The 22,280-nt window shown below is 45.6% G+C and overlaps 1 protein-coding gene across 11 annotated transcripts in view; it reads left to right on the top strand.

Annotated features, from left to right (window-relative positions):
* The window catches only part of Foxp1 (forkhead box P1), a 622,100-nt gene that overhangs the window by 414,207 nt on the left and 185,613 nt on the right, over positions 1–22,280 (top strand). Inside the window, exon 1 of one of the 11 annotated variants that reach the window (XM_050149376.1) lies at positions 11,052–11,367. The exons of the other annotated variants lie outside the window; for them this stretch is intronic. Coding sequence (XP_050005333.1) covers positions 11,284–11,367 — 84 coding nt within the window. The 5' untranslated portion in view covers positions 11,052–11,283. Of the gene's footprint in view, positions 1–11,051; positions 11,368–22,280 lie in introns of those variants that run through there. 11 annotated transcript variants of the gene reach the window in all.

The following is a 22,280-nucleotide window of genomic DNA, read 5'->3' as shown; positions in this document are numbered from 1 at the left end:
AAGGCTGGGAATAGACTGTGTCCGTGTTTGTCTTGGGTGTTAACAGTGGGTGTTTTACCAGTGTTGACTGATCCTAGACCGGTGTGTTTACTGCTGTGTGAATAGTGCCTGCAGCCCTTCAAATTCAGCCATCTAGGTTCCTAGGCAGCATCCTGGTGTATATATAATCAGTATGTGGAAAGTAACCCATTGAACCAGCCAGTTAAGCTATACTTTGTTTCTAAATCAAAGTTTCGGGACAGGGGGTTGGCTGATGGAGCAGACTTTATCTTCTGTCTGGGTAGAATTTTACAGACAGATCCAGGCTAGGTCTGGCAGCCACTGGGCTCTTGATACCCCCATGGCCCTGGGGAGAAGACACAGCCCCTTCTGGGCACTCCAGGCTGTTGCTGAGATTTTGAAAAACTGCTGAGTGCGAGCGCCTGGGGTCAATGCAGAGTCTGCCTCTCCAGACCTTGAGCCTTGTTTTTTGTTGTCCTTGTTTTCTTTGTTGTCTGGCCTCTGTGGCCAGACTGACATATTTTGCGCATTACTTGGAATTTTACATATCTGAACGATGAACTAAACTGAAAGCAAAGGTTTGCCATCGCTTCCTGGCTGCTTGTGAACTCGGAGAAAACAGACAAAGTAAGTTTCAGCATGGGTACCCCATAGTTGGCCACCCCCATTCATAAACGGCCAAATTCCTTGACGATGCTGGGAAACTCTGCTCTGAACAGTTGCCCTGCCAGAGAGTTAATAACAAATCTTCATTGCTAGAGGGAGGGTTTTATAGGCCGTAGCCTGTGTGTCCCTGTTTCAGTCACCTGAGCCCTAGACCAGTTGTCACTTGTCTGCTTCACGTCTCAAAAGGTTGCTGCAGGGTAAGGGGAGTGGCCAGGAGTGGCAGCCATGAAACCCCACTTTCCCAGTTCCCACGAAGGACAGGAACTCTGACGAGTTTTGTCTTTGTCTTCTCCTTCCAGTTCTTTCAAATATTTAACATCTCTTTAGCCTGTGAATCACAGCTACCACAGTTTGTCACCGAAGGGTCTGTTTAAGGCATCGCCTGGATGTGCTGGGAGATAGAGCGGTGTTTAGACCCTTCATCTTTTTCTAAGTTAAAAGGCTCTCCTTTTGGGTTTCAGTGTGTGTGAAGGATTCCAGACATAGTTCAAACATCAACCTGCTCTTCTCTAGGTTCCCTCTTTTCTGTTGGTGTGTGCCTTCACAGGGAAGGCATGCGGGCGGTGCTCCAAAGATGATGCCACGTGGAGCTACCATGAGGTGTGCCGCCGCGAAGATCTTATGAAACGTTAAAAAGTAAAAGCAGAGGAATCTGCCTGAAGTGGAGGTTGGCTGTGTCCGGAACATCAGTTCACAGTGTCTCCTGTCTGACTCTATCCGGGGGCACTAATTAAGCAGCAGAGTGTGGATTAAAGGGTCATCACATTCCACACAAAGCTTCTGGGGTTCTGTATCATCTCCTGGAGTGTAGTGGATGAGTCTGAAGTTGCTTTGTTTCCTGAGTTCTCTAATATAGTGGGAATCCTCCCCCAACCCAAATCTCTTCTGTTATTCCTTATACCTTGATGGTTTTAAGCAGCTTTAAAGAGGGGGGGGGGGGTGAAGAGACTCAAAGAATTCAGGATTCAGAATTCAAATAGGAGAATTAAGAAATTTACATGGCTGATGGATTGGGAATCAACTGTCAGCTGTCAGAAGCATGGGAGCGCGTGGCTCTCTGTTCCTCTGAGGATGCCCTCAGTAATTGCAGCCGAAGCACTTCCTTGGCTCACAGGCTAACACTGCTCTCCCAGCTCCTCCTCGCATGGGCCTCATGCTGCCATGCTGTTTATCCTTAGGTGAAGTTACAGGGCAGGGATTTACCTGTAGTTTACCTCTCCTCCCTGACAGCCAGTTCCAGCAAGAGAGAGACTTCGTTTACCCTATTCTCTGCTGTCTCCCCAAGGACCTGCTACATAGTAGGAACTCAATATTTTCCCAGCAGAGGCAGGCGTTCCCTAATCCTACACCCCGTCTGACCCCAAGCACCTCAAAATGACTGGTTTTCTCTTGCCTAGACCAGAACTTCTGAGCGAACCCTATTGATAATCCCATTTCAGAAGGAACGGGAAAAACAAAGACTGTGAGAAGCAATGGTTAATCAGAATTCCAGACTAGTATTTAGTTGCATTTGTCCCGGTGTTTTGGCCAGGTTTCAGTTAGCTAAGCATCTCTCATACCCTGTAATTTAGTATATTGTTTCAGCTTCCCAAATAATGGCTTGCTAATGGTAAATGTTGTTTAACTTTCTGATTCAGAGTAGCTACCTGTTCAGCAGAATTTTTCAAATTGCAAGTGATGATTGAAGGCAGGTTAAAAAGCACTTAAGGAGCATTTGGCTGCATGTTTGGCGTCGGCTTGAATCGGCCCATGACTGTCATTATTCTTTTTGAATCTGAACATACACCATAGGATGAGCCTTTCCTTGACTCGTTCAAAAGTAAAAACTTTTCTTTCCCCAGCCAGTTCTTCCTTTTTAGATAAACAGGGCAGCCTTCCATTTACTCTGACTTGGAAGTTGCCTCAGTTTCTCCCGCTGCTCTCAATTAAGGACTCTCCTCACTTTTGAGCTTCAATATAGGTAGCCTTCTTGTGGCTGCTCATCTTTTGCACTGGTACCCGATTCTATTGTTGAATCACAATGGAGCGTCCTAGCCGCTTGCAGATCTCTGTATCCATTGACTGCAGCCATTGAAACCCCATCCTCCATGAAACACAGCTCAGATTACATTGCTACTTCGCTTCCTGTTTCATACTGAAGTGAGCCTGCCTCCCAGTGCTCGTGTGTAGGACAGGAGGTAGATTCAGAGGGTTTTATTTCTCTTCCGTGCACGTCTCGAGGCGTGGAGTCCCTGCCTTTCGACAGTCATTCTGGGCTATCTTTGTCCCTTGCCCAGGCTGTGAGAATGTGGCAGAGCTGGCATTGTCGCCTACCAAGCCTGGTAGCCTTCTAGGGTAGCTCGTTACAGAGTATTGGACACTTGAAGGGAGGAAATTTTGAAAATCTAGCTGAGGTAACATGTCTTTGCTCTCCATTTTCTTAGACCTTTCAGAAATGTCAGCTAAGACTGTCACAAACCCACAAAGCCCATGGTGGTTTCCCTTTCTCTACCTGCGTGTCTTTATAGCCTCCTGTGTATGCACAGGGCTGTGTCTGTGAGCGTGGCCATGAGTTGCAGTGTGTCAGGTTTTCCCTTCCACCTGGGTTCGAACCAGGTCTTGTCTTGTTCACTGCTCTGTAATACACCAAGTAGCCGACCTATGAGCTCCTAGGGCTTTTCTTGTCTGCCGCCCATCTTGCCACAGAAGCACTAGGATTATGGATGGGTGCTACCATATCCGGCTTCATCTAGAGACTAGGGAATCCCAAGCAACTGCTTTACCCACTGAGCCATCTGTCCAGCCCCTTCTATCATACCCTTGAGTACCTCTAACTTTCCTTAAGCCCACCTTCCCCCTTGATCTTCCAAATAGGACTCAGTGATTTCTACGCCCCTCCCCCCCCCCACCTCTGGGTAAAATTAAAGCAGGATTGACATGAGTTGAGTCAGGCTGTGTTCAGTCTTCATTGTGTGTGTGTGTATAAGGGAATTTCGGTCACTGATGGACCATGGGTATATGGCAACAGTCCTCTAAGAGTTTACCAGCTAGTGGGCTTGCAGCTTGTGAGTTTGTGTCATACACTTCATGGCATCTGCATAGCCACCTCGCAGCGCATTTCTCAGAATATACCTCTGTGGTTAAGGCGTGCGTGACCTCATTTGGATAGCAACGTCCTCTGTGTAGACTAGTTTCCACAGCTGTGAAATTTGGGTTCTGATTTCTCAAGCCTCTTTCTGGCTTCCATAGCCTAGAGGGGAGCTGCAGCGAAAGGGGAGGGGGGCGGGTTCTGTGAAGTGGGGTAGTGTTCTTTCTGTGAAGTAGCCAATCAGTGCTTGAAATGTGGCAAGGGCAAGGAGTTGACCTTAATATAATTGTAATTAATTTAAATGTAATTTGCAAGACGTAGTTAGTTGCTATTAATTGGGGTGGCCAAGTTCTGGCTATTCTTTTGAATTAAGTAGAAATACATTTTTACTTAATGCTCATTTAGGTTTTTTGTTTTGGTTTGGTTTTTTGTTTTTGGGGTTTTTTTTGTTGTTTGTTTGTTTGTTTTCTTTCTGAGGTTATCTGTGTGATTTTCTTTTAACATAATTAATTTGGGGAGTTGTTTTTGTCTGGTTTTTAGGTGGGTTTTTCTCGTGTGGTGTAGGTTGGCCTTGAATTCATCATCTGCCTATCCCAGTTTTTTTCAAGTGCTTGGGTTACAGATTGGCATTGTGCTCAACTCTTACAAACTTAACCAGGGCTTTCACTGCAGAGCTGGATCCGTGAGGAAAGTGCTTGTGTGTTTTGAATTTGAACCCCAGAACACACATATAAAGGCAAGACATGGCAGTGTGAGCTTGTAGTTCCAGCATAAGGAAGGCGGGGACAGTTGGCTTCCTGGCACTCACGAGCCAGACAGCATACGTAGATCCTGAATTCCAGCCCAATGAGAAACCCTGTCTCAAAGGGGGGAAATGAGGAAAGACACCTGTATTAGTTACTTTTTATTGCTGTGACAAAACATCACGACAAAGGCAACTTATCAAAGGGTTTATTTGGGGCAGAGGGCTCCAGAGAATAAGTCCCATCATGGCAGGGAATTATGGCAGCAGGTGGCAGACATGGCGGCTGAAACAGCTGAGCACTCACGTCTCAGACCACAAAGAGGAAGCAGAGAGCACACTCAAATGGCTTAAAGCCTGTGCCCAATGACATACTTCTTCCAGCAAGGCCAGACCCCCTAATCCTCCCCCAAACAGCTGCCAACGGGGGACCAAGTATTCAGATGCCTGAGAATATAGAGGCATCTCACACCACCAACACACACCAGATTGTCCTGTGGCCCCCACGCATGTGCACCTATATTCCCCTGACACATATGCTCCCGTGCACCTACACAAACATACATGTACATACAAACTTGCTCTTCAGAACCACAGATTCAAGTGGACCCATTGCTGCAGGTTCCCCAGCTTCTAATCCCCCTGCACTATTTCCAGTCCTACCTGGCATTTAGTATTTTCCATTGTACTGAGAGCCAGAGTCGTGACCACGTTCCTCGGGGAGTGCAAATCCATCCTCCGCTGCTTTTGATCATAGGCAATGATCATCAGCCTGGTGCAAAGTTGTATTTTCTGAGATAGCTTGAGAAAAATCTCTCTCTCTCTCTGACACACACACACACACACACACACACACACACACACCCCAGTGTCAATTGAAAACCAGCCGGGTGGCACGCGCTGCACAGTGCAGTGGGAATAGTGCCGCCTTCGGCCCTTTGGGTGATTGGGGACACAGAAGAGATATTGTGAAATTACCTTTTTTATTGGTTCTTGAGCCTTCCGCAGTAAATGCCTCTTCTTGAAGGAAGCGAGGAGAATTCGTGTGTGCAGCTTGAACTTGGGATGCGTGTGTGACAGTTCTCCTCAATCTATAATTTAGCGGAGTTAGCGCACGAGTGTTTCTTGCATTGGCTAATTTCCCTTGTGAGCATCATTATGTTAACCAGGCTCCCTTTCTCTTGCTCGTGTTTACTGTGATCTCACTGTAGCAGTAAAGGGGTCTTATCTGTTTTATTGCATTTTTGAAATAACATCTTTGGAAAAGCCATCCTGTGGCTCTTGCCGTATCTTTTGATTTTGTTTTCTGCCCCCTGCCAGGTTAGAAATGGCATATTGGTAAATCCTTACTGTATTTTAAGAACCTAGAGCTGAAGTATCATAGACAGAGCCACCGTAGATCAACTGGTCTCTGTCCCGCCTTATCTTCCGCAGTCAGGGTTGTGTGTCATCAAGGAAAATGGGTCGTTTGTTCAAAGTCCTCTGTGGGAAACGTCACTGTGGGCCTCCTCTGTGAACCAGGTGGGTCCAGAACTGCCTTGGTGCCAGATTCACTTCGTGCTTGTTAGCTTTGACTGCGGCTTAAGACGATTTCCTCTGGTCTTCCCTGGCTGGAAAAAAAAAATAGCTTGTTGGCATCTCCCTTGTAACAAGCTCCGGCCTTCCCTTTGTCAGGCTAAACCGTCATAACCCTTTAACCTTTCCTGGAAGACATCGTTTTTTCCACCCCTCCATCATTTTGCTTGCCCTTCTCTGAATTCCCTCCAGCCTTTGTTGTTGTTGTTTGTTTGTTTTTTGTTTTTTCAAGACAAGTTTTCTCTGTAGCTTTGGAGCCTGTCCTGGAAGTAGCTCTTTTAGACCAGGCTGGCCTCGAACTCATGGAGATCCACCTGCCTCTGCCTCCTGAGTGCTGGGATTAAAGGCGTGCACCACCACCGCCCAGCCCCTCCAGCGTTTTACACGTCTCTGAAAACATGGGGAGTAAAAGGTGATCCTTCGTCCACTCCTGTTTTTCTGCAGGTCAGAAGCCCCCAGTTGGGTGTTCCTGTTTGATCTTGGTGTCCCCTTTTCAGTTTGAGGTGTGTGGGGTTGTGAACACCATTTACATCTGGTTCAGAGTGTGGTCTGTGGGAGAAAGAGAGGTTTAAACACCAACAACACCATTTCTTTCATCCATGTTTAGTCTGTGTTTTAGTTCGGAGTGTTTTCCGTTAGGTTATTGTTATGAAGAATCTCTGTCCATTTCCTGTGGCATACATGAAACATTTAGGCTCAGAGAACATAGGAGAAAGTGACAAGTGTACAAGTTCTTGACCCCTGCCAACCCTTTCCTCACCCAGAGTGTAGTGTTTGGAACTCAGAGTTCTGACCAGGCCTGGACATATCCTTTCCCCGAGGCTTACTTTCATCTTCAAATTAATAGTTTAATAGTCTCAGGCTCTACAGTTACCATTTTCAGTTTTTAAGTGTTTATTTTATTTTGGAGTGTGTGTGTGTGTGTATGTGTTTGTTGCACACGTGCACACACACCCTGAGCACATGATGTAACCACATGCATGTAGGCGCCATGGAGGCCAGACGAGGTGTTGAATCACCTGGAACTGGAGTCACAGGTTGTGAGTTGCTATGTGATTGGTGGGAACTGAACCCAGGTACTCTTAACCAGTAAGCCATCTCTCCAACCTGCATTTTAATTAAAAAGAACCTACTTGATAATTAGCCTCTTACTCCAGAATAGAAGCTTCCGAAGGCCTCAAAACTTCACCAGTTCTTTGCTTTCCTTACACCAGATGAGCCAAGATCTCATGGTACAGGTGGGGGTGAAGGATAGCTGGACAATTGGAAGACTGATGTTCTTGCCTTAGGTGCGACTCTGACTCACTGAGGCAGAACCCCTGCGGCCACCGGCATTCCGTCTCTTTAGCAAGTGGGTTAAGCAATAACTTCTACATGATCCCTAGTGAAAAAGTGTCTAAGAGATGAGCAATGTGGGAGAGTGGTCCCTAGAGTCTGAGCAGGACCTGGAGAAGGTGCCGAAAGGAGGCAGGTAAGGGCGCCAACAGAGACTAAACCTGGTTCCCACGGCACAGCGGCAAAATGATCCTCAACTGCAGCCCATGACACAGCTCACGGTGACTAAGAGTATAAGGAGTCCCAGTGCCCAGAAACCACTTGTGTCGGACAGCATAGCACTGCGCACTTGCTCGTGACACACTGCGTTTGTGTCATCCTGTGCCCCATACATAAATATAAATGTCATGTCTCCATTAAAACAGTTAGTGTTGTATAGATCCAAGTTCTTCCCCTTTCCGCTCTTGTCAGATTGGGTGCCTCGCATGGATTCTGCTGTTCCTGGGGTACAGGTGTGTAGGGAGTATTTCTGCTGCATTCTAAGAGCGACCTATTTAAGGAATAGACTATCCTCCCTCCTCCTCAGTCTGCTGATGGTCTTCTTGCCCCAGACCCACAGTGCTATTTGTAAGGCTGTTCAGGATCCGGAGACGTTTACTTATTTGTTTGTTGTTTGTTTAGCATTTACGGGTCATTTCTGGACCCCTTCTCTTTTCAATGTTGTCATCTGTCTCCTCAGCTCAGTTTTCCAAACCCAAAAACGTGTTTGGACATCTCTTTGCTTCATTGTTCTGCCACCATTCTGCTGAGGGTCCAGAGCCAGGCTCACACCCCAACCTGAAGTCACATGGTGTCATTGAATGAAGGATGGCTGGGGTTGTGCACTCACTGTTGTTTCTTGTTTATATTTCTCTCAACCTTCTGGAAACAGCTAGTCTTTCCTTATGTCAGATACGAGAGCTGGCCTGTTCTATCCTGTTTCTGGCCTGTCCCGTCTTCCTATTTCTGCTTCCCATGTGAAGCTGCTGGTGACATCAGGAGAGAGCACATGTGTAAGTGGACAGAGAGCATCCTCAGCGAAGGCTCAGAAAGCCTCCCTCTGAGTCTTTGCAGCTGAACAAGGGACAACAGATTGTAGCAGAATAGAAGAGGTGATGGCTGGTCACCTCTCTAAACAAAGATCTGTTGAGTGGACATTTGGAGGACAAGTGGCACTAACAATTCCTCTTGGTGCTGTGCAGCCTGTGTGACCATTGCAATGAGGTCCTCACAGTACACTGTCCAGCACACGAGCCTTAGGCTCTCTGTGGACAGTGAGCCTGGACTGAGATGCACCGTCAAGGGAAAATGCTGGGCCTTTTCCATATTCTCCCTCTCCGTGCTGAGGTTGGACCCCCTGGGCCTTAGTGTTCTGAGCATGTACTCCACCGAGCTACATCCCAGTGCACCGAGCTTTAAACACCTAGTAGAGTTAGTATTTTACAAGCTACAGAGCATCTCACCAGCACTTGGATGTTGGTTGTGCATTGCAGTGGCGGTGCTTAGGAAGTACTAGCTTCTGTAAGTATAGGTTAGATACAATATCTTCAGTGTCTGTTTTACCTATTAGGTTTTACTGTTCTAAACATGGTCATTAAGTTTTTTATTTGCTAGACTCTCTACCAAGATACCAACCCAGATTTAGAGCAAGGCACATCTGTGTTTTGGGCCCAGCTCTCTGTGGACTTCAGTGTGTCGAGAACCACCCAAATGTGCGTTTCCTCATGTGCAGGCATCGCACTCTGTCTCCCTGACCAGTGTGTGTGTGTGTGTGTGTGTGTGTGGTGGTGGTGGGGATAACACCATAGTTTTCTATTAACGATCTAAGACATTTTGTTGTGATGATTGAATAATTGTATTTTGCCCCAATTAGCAAAGGAATATTTCTATTTTGAAATTTTATTGCAAATGTAAAACAGAAAGCCACCCCCTTGGCTCCTGCTGCGGTAGGCTTGCCAGCTAGCAATAATGAAATTGTGATCGCCAACATTCGGGGAGAGCGCCCTGCCAGGCGGTTCGCTTTCCAGGAATTACCTCAGTTGATCTTGACTAACAACTCCAGGAGCAAAGACTCGCCACCTTCATTTAATAGCTGCAGTTACTGAGAGAGTGAGGTGACTTGTCCAAGGTGCCCACAAACCAAGAAGGTGGTCGAGCCCGGTGTTGAGTTTGTGACTCAGGGGCCACAGAATGGTCACAGGGTCCCATTCTTCCAAGTGTAGTCCGCCTGTGAGGAAATTAACAAGACAAAAGGGCTAATAGCACACGCATGCTTGTGGGAGGCATGCTTTCCATGGGATCTAGTTTGTGAGCTTATTGTATATCCCTACAGGGCGTCCTTTTAAAATGTTCCTTTCTTTTTGCCACCTTTCAAAGTGTAGAAAAGGATACTGGTTTTGCCTTTGAGCCTGGGTCTTTGGCTGGTCTGTTAGGGTTAATTTCAACACAGAAGAACAATAAAGTTTTGGTGGTCCATTATGCAGCCTAGTGAGCATATCTAATAATTGTTAAAAGAATAGATTCTAAATCTTCATACGCACACGTGCACGTGTGTGCTCACATACACATGTACACATCATGCAAATCTAACAGGTGATGGGTGTGCCAATTGCTTGATTTTACGTTTCTAGACATACATACGTATACTAAACCATCCATATATATTCAGTTCTTATAGAGTAATTTAAAGAAAAGGAATGTAAAGGAGAAATAGGAATTCCCAGGTAAAATTCTTTATCTGTTGGAATTAAACTGGGTTGCACCATATCTAAACAACAATAAACCTTTTGTTCTCCAGGGCCTTGTCTTAGCTGTACACAGTCCATACAGCCCTTAGTACACTGTGTCCCCAGTGCACATAGTGAGGGCTCAATAAATGTTATTTATTAATGTTTATTGCTGTACTACTGAAAACATGCCTCTGGAAAGGAAAAGCACACTGAGCCTAAGGCTGGTCCTCCGAATACTGGAGGGTCAGCGTTGTGATGTGCCCATGGTAGCTCATCGTACGTGACTATTTCTCGGTATGAGCACGTTTGATTTGAATAAAGCTTCGGGTGGATTAATTTTTGCTGGGCTGGAATCCACCTCTTTGCCTGATGTGCCGCACCCACACCCCAGCTGATATAGCGGGTTTGCTCACCGATGTCTATCTTTCTTTGTTGCTCCATGTTTAACCAAGAGGATTAGAAGGCATTGATGTAGATTTTCTTTTTAAGTTGGGACCTAATACCTCAGTGGGGTGGGGATCATGGGTGGTGGCGGTGGCAGGAGTCTGTGGTCAAAGTTCAAAGCTGTTATGCCATTTAGTAAATCTAAATGTGCCTATGCACTGGGTTCCGGTCTGAAACCATAAGGCATCTGTCTCATTGGGCCTAGAAATGTCCCCGGAGAGTGTTTAAGTCGCCAGAGAAGGCGCAGATTAGTGAGAGCTGCAATGTTCTATTGCTGCAATATTGTTCTAGTTGCTGTTCCTGGCCTGTGGCCTTGCTTTCTAGTGGGGACATCTTGGGTGTGGGGAGGCCCCTCTAGCAGATCTAAGGTCATGGCCAAATCTACCTCTATGCTTTTAACTGGTGGGTCCACAGAAAACACAGCCTGCTTATCTAAATAGTGACAACAACTGTAAACACACAGTCCCAAAGTTCAACCTTCTGCTTTCAGATGGGGCTTTGTGGGAGCTGGTGACAAGGAGTGCCTACGGTGGGCCTGGGTGGAGGAGCAGCCACAGAGTTTACAGAGGGATGGTAGAGTCGTTAGCCAAGACTAAGTACATCGGATAAGGAAGGAAGTGCAGGGCTCAGACACACCATGCATGTTGTTGCAAGTAGGTAAATGAGGCCCATTGAGCAGGAACGTGGACTTGAATGGTAACACAGCCGCAGTCTGCAGGCACGAGGGTAAAGGCGCTCCGTACAGCATGGCTCTGGATATCTTCTACTACTTTACTGCGTCTCAAAGAGCTATTACTTCAAACCAGCACGGTCCAGAGCTGGGTGCTGAGGTGAGTCTGCCCTCCCAGGCACTGTGGTTCCCTATTATACACTCGGCTCCCTCTGTGTCCCACAGGCCTTGCTCAGCCCTCCTCTTGCAGGACCCAGTCGTACACTTTACACAGTTTCTCACACGTGTGTGCATTAATCTTCCCTGGCTACAGTTGAGAAATTTGCAGCACATGGCTACAGTCACAGTTTCAGTGGATCTAGTCATGACTGCTTCTGGGACTCAAGAGTCTGTAGCTAGAACATGAGCCAATGCTGACATGTGCTCTAAGCTCGGTGATTCTGGGATGACTTCAGTTATTTGAGCTTATTAGACTGAGGAAGAGCCCACCGAGAATGCTGTTTGCTGCCATGCTACCCTGTCCCAGTGTGGCTATTGGTGTCATCAGGGCCACACAGAAATCCCTGTGTCCTCAAGGACTACCTCCACCCCCCCCCCCTTTTTTATGCAGGAAATTAAATGATGAGGCCAGACCACCAAGTAACATCTCTGAGTTTCTCTGATTATGAATGAAAACTGCACGTGCAAATTTCCTTCTGCCATACAACTTAGCACAGCAAGTTGAATGCTGCCCCTCCCGCCCTCCCCCCCCATGATCACATTTCCTGCAGCCACTGGAATTCTGTCTGGCATAGTTGCCGTTATCAATGGATTTCTTTTCAGCTTCCTGGAGGGAAGACAGCAGAAGTTGGAGCTGGGAGGCTCTGGGATGGCTATGGTAGGGAAGAATCAGGAGAATGAGCAACAGCTGAAGAACATGGTAGGCGATGCATGGGCTGCAGCCTTGTGTCCAGAGCTAGCCTCCATGGTAGGCAATGCATGAGCTGCAGCCCTGTGTCCAGTGCTAGCCTCCATGGTAGGCGATGCATAGGCTGCAGCCCTGTGTCCAGTGCTAGCCTCCACGGTAGGTGATGCATGAGCTGCAGCCCTGTGTCCAGAGCTAGCCCCCACGGTAGGCGATGCATGAGCTGCAGCCCTGTGTCCAGAGCTAGTCTCCATGGACTTACAGGCCAGGTGGGTCTGTGTTCTCATGAATACACTGCAGACAAGAGACTCCCCATCGTTTCCCAGTGACCAATAGAGAATCCGCATAAAGTGGAGCTCTGCTGTAGTTGCTGTAGTGAAAGAGCTTCGATCTTGAGGATACATGGAAATAGTTAAAAATAGTGCAGGGATTGGTCCATCTTTGAGAGATTGCCAGAAGCTTTTAAGATTGCCTCTGAGTAAGATGGGTGTGGTGGTGCACTTTAATCCCTGTACTCGGAGGCAGAGGCCGGCAGATCCCCGAGTTCAAGGTCAGCCTGGTCTAGTGTTTCTGGACTACACAGAGAAACCTGTCCCATAACTCCCACCCCCAAAAAGTTAAGACAAGACTGCACCTGAGTGAGATTCTGTTCTTATGATGGACTTGATGGGTGGCAGCTTCAATAATGCCCTCATTTGCTGTAGGTGAATGTTTCCCCATGTAAAAAGAGTTAATGATGAAGTAGGAAGAGTATGCACTCAGCATGGCGGGTGTGGGGGTGATGGGGTGGAGGGCACCTGTAATTCCAGTCCTTGGAGGTTGAGGCAGGTGAATCGAGCTCAAAGCCAGCATGAACCCATGGCCACATCCTATTTTAACATATATATGAAGCTGTATATGAACAATAAGTCTGTTGCTGCCAGTAATCCTCAGCTTAGATTACTACTTACTTTGTAGGTACATTAAAATGAGGGCAAATGTTGAGCAGTGGTGGACCAACCTTCAATCCCAGCACTCAGGAGGCAGAGACAGGTGGATCTCCAAGGCCAGCTTGGTCTACAGAGCTAATTCTAGGATAGCCAGAACTACCCCGAGAAATCCTCTCTTGGGGAAATAAAAAGAATGGAGGCAACTAAAATGGTAGATTCTGGAGGTAGCAAGCTATAGAAGGCATCTAGAGATCCTAAAAGCCACAATTCTGTTATAAACTGGGTTTCTTTAGCCCTGTGCATGAGCAGGGGAATAAAGACTTCTAGGCGAGCATGTCACATGGGCAATAGATGAAAGGAAGTGCAGTTGTGAAAACCTGGACCGCACACCTGTGCCTTTCAGTATAGTGCCTACATGGCCACATCCTTGGTCTTGACATTTTCTTCTGCATCCTCTTCCCAAGTGATCCCCTTTTCAGCCCTCTTCATATAAAAGTAGAAAGATGCAAATACTAGCGTTGGAGTCTTTGTCTATGTGAACAAAATAAGCAAAACTCGCAGTGTCTTTGTCCTTGTCCTTTTTCTGCACATGCACATTTTCCTTCCACCCTTTTTCTTTTTTTCCTCTTGAACAAGACCACTTCCCAAAGATATTCTGAATATTAATGTATATACTGAGAATAATATGGAGTAGAAAACATATACTGATATTATAGTCTTGGCAGGGATGTGAATAAACTATTTGAGTTGCAATCACATTCAAACCCTTGGCCAAAAGTTCTCCTAATTCATGCTTTGGTTATTGAGATTGAACTAGTCATGTGTGCAAAGCAGAGGAGTAAACCCAGCTGCGATACATACTAAGGCCACTACTGTAGGCAGATTTTTCTGTCCTACCAGCCAACTGCCAAATAACCACATGGAGACTTTGATTACTTGTGAAAGCTCATCGGATAGCTTAGGCTTGTCCCACTAGCTCTTCTAACTTAAATTAGCTCATTCCTATTAATTTATTTTCTGCATCATGGCTTTATTACCTTTACTTTTTCTTGCTTTATTACCTATACTGCTTCCTTGCTTCCTCCTTGTCTGACTGGTGACTCTGTCTTTCTTCTTCTCAGCATCCTCTGTGCCTGGAAATCCTGCCTAGCTATAGTTCATTCAGCATTTTATTAAACCAATCACAGCTTTTTATGAAACAAATATCTTTATATGATGTAATCAAATATCTTACAACATTTCCTCCTTTTGTCTCAATAAAAAGAAAAGGGTTTTAGCTCTAATGTAATAAAATTATATATATTAAGAATACTTTTCAGGTAGGAATTACATTTCAATGTCCAGTCTATTTGTAGTTGGTGTATTTGGAGAAAATACTCCACTATTTATTCTGTTTTAATGAATCCAAAGCTCTGTACCTAATTTACCTTTTATCATAACTAAGAAAAACATTAACAGTAACTATAACTGCCTAGTCTTCAACTCCATCCAAGACCCCAGAAGGATATAGAATATATTCCTGAGTAAGCAGGAAGTGTAGTGCATGCCAATTCTAAACCTATAGAAATGACAAACATCTGGCTGCCTGAACAGTAACCCAAGGTTCTTTGCAACATTGAGGCATCCATGATATCTTTAGCCTATAATATCAGACAGACACTTTTATGAAGCAGGAATTTTGAAGGACTGTTCTACCTTGCTTTGGCAAAGATCAGTAGTCACTTTTCTCTGTGTATGAGCAAAACCTTAAACTCACCACATGGCTTAGCTTATGGAGTACTAGCGGCTCAAGTGTGCAAATATCTCACAACACAGTACCCTGGCCCATTGAAAAAACTAGCTGGTATATTGCCAATGACTTTAAAATTTGGAGCCTGGTCTTGGCCAGCTGCCACATTGTCCATTTCTCCCATCACTGTTCCACGTAAATCATAACCCAGTGCAGCTGTGAAAAGCCTGCACTAGAAAGATAGACAAAGGCCTAGGGAGATGGCTTAGATGCTATGAGGATTTGCTATGCAAGTATGAGGCCCTGAGCTGGAATCCCTAGCAACAACATAAAAATCTGGGATATGGCTAAGTATATCTAACTCTAGCACTCCAAGTGGGAGTAGGGAAATACACAGGAGGGTCACTGGGCCTGGCTAGCCAGAGGTTCAATGTGAGATTGTGTCTCAGAGGAATGAGATAGAGAGGGATAAAACAAGGTACCCAATGCCACTGGCCACCACACATGCAGCCCCCACTTCTACTCCCTGTACATATGTGCCCCCACTTCTATGCACTGCACAGAAAAGAAGAAAGAAGGAAGGAAAGATGGATCTGTGGAACTCAACTAGATTCAGACAAACTGGCCTTCTAGGACACAGTTCAAAGGGTAGTGTGGGAGGCTAAACCAAACTGCCACCATACCAAGTTGTCAACAGTGAACCGGAAGGACACCATATTACAAAGATACTGCAATCAGCTTGTGTAAAGATTGATACCTAGAAAATAAGCATGGGCCAGTCTTTGTTGGAGTGAAAGCCTAGCTCGTTACTTTATAGTACTCTTTTTTAACAAGGAGGGGAAAGCATAGTAATAAGAAGTAGCCGTTACTTAGCCATATACGTTTTGGGAAGCTGAACAGTGCACTTATAGTTGAAGATTCATTTCACTCACAGAGATCAAAAAGGTCTTTATGGATAAGATGTGTATTGAGTTTCAGGATTCTGCTCTTTTTCCCCTCCTGCCAGACTGTCTGTAACTTATCTCAAGTATCGTGGTAAAAAGAGAAGTGGTGGGTAGAATCAAAACTGTAATAGATATATTTTAGGGATAGAATATGAACTGCCTTCCTCAGTGCACATCAGAAGTAGAATTTATTCCAGCTGAGTAGGTTTAGTGATATGATTTCCCATATTAAATCTTAATTGTTCTTTAAAAGCAAATAGAGTCTCCTGCCTTGTCACCGCCCTGGTGTCCATCTCACTGCATCCCAATTGCAGTGTCCCTGGGGCTTGTTGATTTTGTCCTTGTCTCATACTCACCTTTAGTGTTGCTGTGGAAATGAGATGAGCAGAAGGAGTCAGGACAGCCTGAAAAATGAGAGCTGGTGTCAGGCAATGGCTGTGGCATTGGCAACCCCATGTCCTGTTTAGGAATAGATGGCGCTCTGTAAATATTCAGCTGTGAATTACGTTTCAGAATTCCATCCTGATCAGATGTGGTCCCAAGTGGCTCTTGCCCCTTCTAGTCCATGGAGTAGAACAGGAAGGTTGTTTGAGACCTGGCATTCAAGGCCAGCCTTGGCAATGTCTCCACAAAAGAGTGGAAAGGAGAGAGGAAAGGAGGTAAGGAAGGGTAGTGAGAAAGGAGAAGGAAGGAAAGAGTGTGGCTCAAAGTGATTAAGGTGCCTCGATCACTTAGGACTAAATAATTTGCTTCTTTGTGTATTTGTATTTTAATAACGTCTCATGACTGATTGTACGGGTGAATGATTTTCAATTCACTTAGCTCCCTCCCTTCACTAGTTTAAAGGGGAGGAGGTGAAAAGAGAAAAATAAAAACCCTGGAAACCTGCATTGGATTCCATGGAGTTTTTGTTTATTGTTTGTTTTTAATCTCTTATTTTATTTTTTATGTGTTTGTGAGTGTTTTACTTGCACGTGTGTTTATATACCACATGTGTGCAGTGCCCAAGAAGGCCAGAAGAGAGTGTTGGATCTCCGGGTACTGAAGTTAGAGAAGGTTATGAGCCAGCAGGTAGGTACTGAGAATTGAACCCAGGTTCTCTGGAAGAGTAGCTAAGCAGCTGAACTGTCTCTCCAGACCTTGGTTGCTTGTTTGGATTAAAGTGGACTTGTGATTCATGAATGAATTTTGTTTAGGCCAACTCTGATTTTTTTTTTCAAAATGAACTGAATTAGATGGAGAGATACGACAATAGTAAGGAAGCACTTGTGGCTATGTATATGGACTGCCATATATGTCCCATCCTGGTAGCATAAGATATAGCGATTAGCTTTTTTAGCCAGTAAAACACCTTCCGTTGTTTGTGGTACGTAGATATAGACTCACAGGATTTTCATAAATTGAGCTCTGCAATGTGTCAGCTCCTGCTTAACAGAGAGAAACCGAGACTAGCATTTGTAGTGTAATTGCTCAAGAAATAAGTTTATGTCAGAGGAGTTAAAGCTGGGTGCTAGTGCAGTTGATAACGCTCTTGCAGCAAACCCGAGACTTGGTGTTTGGATACCCAGATCTCCTGTGAGAACTCAGGACGTTTGTTGGATGACTGCAATCCCAGTGCTCAGGAGTCAAGCAGGTTGTCGAGATGAGCTGGAGTATATGAACTTCAGAACCAGGGAAAGATCCTGCTATTTAAAACAAAATATAGAGAATGGTGGGGTAGAGACCCAGTGTCAACGTGGAACCCGCACACATTCAGGGGTCACACACACCTACACACACGCATTCAAATATGCAAGCCATGTGCTTTCTTCATGCCATACGTGTACACAAAGTCAGCTTGAAATGTTTGTAAAAGGACAAAATACCATGCTCCATCCCATGTGTTTTTCCTCAGTGTACTGCAGTGTTCATGTCAACTAGGGACCCGGAGTATGTGCTTTAGAAGGAAGTAGGGTAAAGAGAAATAACAAATAAGGAAAATAAAAGTTTTTCCTAAGACTAAGGTTGACCAGTTTTAAACTTTTGAAACCTCTCTGCTTCCTTTCATATTTACTGCCTAAGTTTCTATGGGTTTTATATTTTCACTTATTTATAATCCTTTTTATTTATCACAAAAAGTAGATATCTAAGGTGTGACACACAAATATTTCCATTTTTTGCCTGATATATGATTTTCAGTAACAGTCACTTTGAATATAATTTTATTGTATTAGCTATTTCTGAATGGTTGAAAAGGTTCTTGTAATTATGTTTGTAAAAGCATTCTCAATCCTGAAATGATTTCTTTAAAAATAATTAAAAAAAAAAAGCTAGGCATGGTGACACACACCTGTAATCCCAGCCTTGGGGAGACTACACCCAGGAGGCTAGCCTGGGTGATGATAGCAAGGGCTAGACTCTGTCTAAAAACATCAAGCAAATTTTAGTAAAAAGATCAACACAACAATTTTAAGTTAATATAAGTGAGACTAGAGTCTTAGGGGAACCTATGTGCCTTCCGTAATTATCATTTGTTTGTTCAGACAGTCCTCATAGACAGATATTAATAAAACCAGAAAATCATTCTTATTTCAGGAAAGTTACAGTCTGAGGAAGAAGATGAATATGAAACAGGTCTGAAAATTGTCATGCTTGTTCTTAAACAGTGGAGCTGCTTGGGGACGGCGGCACAGGAGTTTAGAGGACAACATATGAAGAGTGGAATGTCTGTATCAGACCCCTCCCTTCAAGGCTCAGGAGTGGTGGCTGACTCCAAGGAGACAGCGTCATCCAGATAGAGCAGGACTGATGTGTGTATGAACTCGCAGAGACTGTGACAGCACTCACGGGACCTGCAGTTCCACCCTGGACCAGACCCCAGTGTAGAGAAGGGCAAAGTGGACACAAAGCCCCACCTCTAACCAAAAAGCGTTTTTGCAAGGCTACAGAGCTGTAAAGAGTTTCAGCCCCCAAGGGAAAGGTTTCTCCCAGCGGCCCAGGCGTCCCACGTGTCCACACGCAAAGAATGTCACTCCTCGTAGAGAACATAGCCCACACGCAGGAAAAGAGTCACGAAGACCCCTCAGTGGCAGGACCTTAATGGCTGTGTCCCCTGAGGTGAAGGCAGAGCCCAAAAAGACAAATCCCTTCTTCTGACAGCCGTGAGCTTTCATTCTCCTCTCCAGAGCCCCTTCCCATTGCTGTAGAGAAGAGTTGTGTTTGTTTTATGGTGTTGCGCATCATGCAAGAGCTTCGCCCATGGCGAAGCAATTGCTCACCACTGAACCTCATCCCCAATGCTTGATTTTCTCAATAGGGTCTTGAAACTCCAGTGCTGTGACCAATTAGCTCTTGGTAATTACATGAGACAGGATGAGACAGGGACTCCTTATGTAACCCTGGCTGGTTTCACCCTCTTGATCCCTCAGCTCCCCCACAGTACAGGTATATTTCACCACACCTAACTAGACACACACACACACACACACACACACACACACACATGTGTAAGCACAGTTAGGACTGTGACTGATAGATCTAGGGTTACACAGAGACTTCTGCAATAGTTAAGGCTACTTATCATGGCTCCCATGCGCAACCGTGCGGACACCTAAAATACATACATTTGGAGACTGGAGCATAGAGGGACTGCCACCGGTAAAGCTGGACAGGTAATCACCTGGTTTGCTTGGTACCAGCAGGAAGAGCCATGCTCACTGGTGGTGCTGGGTGGCTCTGCATTGTACCCAACTGGTGCTCATTGGAGAAAGCATCCTAAAACCCCAGGGATTCAAGACAAAGAGGCACCCCCAGGCTTTCCTCTGCTTTGCCTCTCAGTATTGCAGCCAAAGCATCAGTTACATGCTGTCGCCATTATGTGACAATGCATGATACAGGCATGCCGTGCTGCTCGTTGAAGAACCGCTCTCTCGTTAGATAGGCCGTTCCACACATTTGGACACATTTTAAACTCCAAGTGTCTGCATTTGGAGGAAACGAGAGTCGCTTGTAGAGCCCAGAAGAAGGCTTTTGAGTTGAAAGAGTGACTATGGGAAGTGCTGTTTCTAAAATCCTCCTTTTTGTGGAGGTTCAGGGATGTATTATTTTTAGATTTGCCCAAGTGGCATTTAAGTGAACTAGCCTGGCTCTTTAGTTTACAAACTCTTCCTCCTGATAACACCCCAGTCTCAGAAAGACAGCCCTGTTTGCCTACAAAGAACCCAGCATGAATTAACTCCATGTGTGTTTGCTATCCAGGCCATCCTGGAGAAGATGGCTACTAAGGCTAAGTCATTTTTTAATATAAGGAGGTCCATGTTTGGGCATTGAAATTAATTTCCCTTATCTCACCATACAAATAGCCACTATGGCTTGTTTGATTTATTACCTGGGATGGTTCAGTGGCACTAAAAACAGAGGACGAGAAGACATCACCTTTACATGGCACCATTAGTCACCGCTTTAAAAGCGTCCTCCTGCAGGGATTGCTCCCCCAGCCACTGAGGCCACAATAGTACCCTGTCCTGTCTTGTTGCCAGAGGTAGCAGGCCCATCCGTAGCTTCTGGCTTGTATTTCTTACGAAGTTGCTTCAAACATCCGTTCAGTTGTTCCTTGCTGGCTTGACATAAAGGATTTTTTAAAATGTAAATATGATCCTCCATTAAAGGTGAGTTACCACTCGGGAGACATGTTGTTAAATTCCATTTTCAAAGGAGCCCTGAAAACACTGAAGTGATGAGCCAACCGATGGCAACAGACGTGAAAAGCTCTTCACCAAAATGCTATACTGAAGGCACGTGCGCGTATAAAAGTCATAGTCAGTTGCACATACTGTGGGAGGCAGAGGCAGGTATATCTCTGCACGTAAGGCCCACCTGGTATACATTGTGAGTTTCAGGCCAGCTGAAGAGAGACCTTATCTTTAAAAATAAAAGCTGTTCTTGGTGCTAGGAATATAACTGAGTTAGTAGAATGCCTGCCCCAAACATAGGAAGTAGGAAGCCCTCCCTGGTCAGTCCCCAGAACCACACAGAAGCAGGCACAGTGACACATGCCTCAGATCCCAACTCTAGCCAATTGGAAGTGGGAAAATGAGAGCTTTAAGGTCTTTCTCAGTCACACAGAGTTAGAGACCAGACTGTGCTATATGAGAACAGCCTCAAGGCAAAGGTATTTATATTACACTATGATAAAGTCCCCTTAGAGGAGAGGGAAGTGATGCCATGGTGAGATTGATGCTATGTGCTTATTGAAATAGCTGGAGCGAAGACAGTGCTAGGACAACTGCAGCAATGGGAGACAGAATGAAGCCTTGTACCTTGTTGAGGGAAAGGCAAAATGGCTTGGCCACTTTGGAGAATAGCTTCTTTAAAAAGAGAAAAAAAAAGAGGAGGAGGAAGAAGAGAAAGAAGAAGGAGGAAAAGGAGAAGGCAGCTATCACATGGCCAAGCACTTATGCCCTGGGGTTTTTGTCCTAAAGAAGTGTGTGTGTGTGTGTGTGTGTGTGTGTGTGTGTGTGTGTGTATACCTATACACAAAGCAGTGTGTGAAACCTCTTAGAAGCTTTGTTTATAGTTGTCCCAAGCTGAAAGCATCACAAACTTTCTTCAGTGCACGAGCAGGAGCAGATATTCTGAGACCAACAGGACTAGGAGAAGGGCTTCTGGTACCCAATGATCAGAACAGTCTTAGCATACTCTGGCAAGTCACAGAAGCTGTGCTTGTCACCTTTCACTGCTGTGACAAAATGCCTGAGGAAAACAGCAGATTTATGTTGTGTCCGGGCCTGCGGTGCGGCAGCACTTCGTGGCAGGAGCATGTGGCAGACAGGAGGGGCTCATCTCACAGCCAGTGGGAAGCTGAGAGAGGGAGGACAGGGAAGAAGGGGGCAGAGAATGTCTACCTTCTCAGGCCTCACCCCTACCTCAACTAACTAGACCCCATCTCCTAGGTTTTCTACCACTTCCCCATAATGACATCAGGTACCAGATGCCTGTGACATCCTTCAAAACAATAGTGATAGAGACATTGTTGATGGTTGCCAGGGCATAGAGGAAAGAGCTCAGTCATGATGGGGTGATACCAGGAATGTTGAAAAAGGGAATGGCCCTTCTTCTTCCTGGTGGTGCTGGTGACCCCACCAGTGTGTTTGTGTCACAGCCCTTACAGAATGTGCTTTCTCTCACAAAGTCGCCTGGTAGGTCTGAACTTCTCCACATGGTCTGTGTCCTGATTTGCTCTGTCACTGTGATAAATGTCATGACCTAAAGCCAAGTTGGGGAAGGAAAGGGGTCCTTTGGCTTACAGATTCCAATCCATCCTTGAGGGAAGTCAAGGCAGGAACCCACGGTGGGAACCTGAGTACAGGAATGGACCTGGAGCCTGGAGGACTGCAGCTGGCTGCCTTGTTCTCTTGAACATGTCATGCCCCAGCCCAGTGGCCTGTGTCATGCCATCTGTGCTGGCTTCCAGTCTGCCTTCCATGCTATGCTGTGATGGCGGAGAGAGACCATCCTATTGATCACTGTCTCACCTCGTAGAGAGGCCCGGGGGTCAGAAAGTACATAAGGAGACTCAAACTGCACAGC

This window comes from Alexandromys fortis, unplaced genomic scaffold (genome assembly GCF_014885135.2).
Source record: "Alexandromys fortis isolate MF-2015 unplaced genomic scaffold, M_Fortis_MF-2015_v1.1 scaffold_48, whole genome shotgun sequence".
NCBI lineage: Eukaryota > Metazoa > Chordata > Mammalia > Rodentia > Cricetidae > Alexandromys > Alexandromys fortis.
Note: the sequence above shows the minus strand (reverse complement) of the source record. Positions and strands in the feature narration are given on the sequence as shown.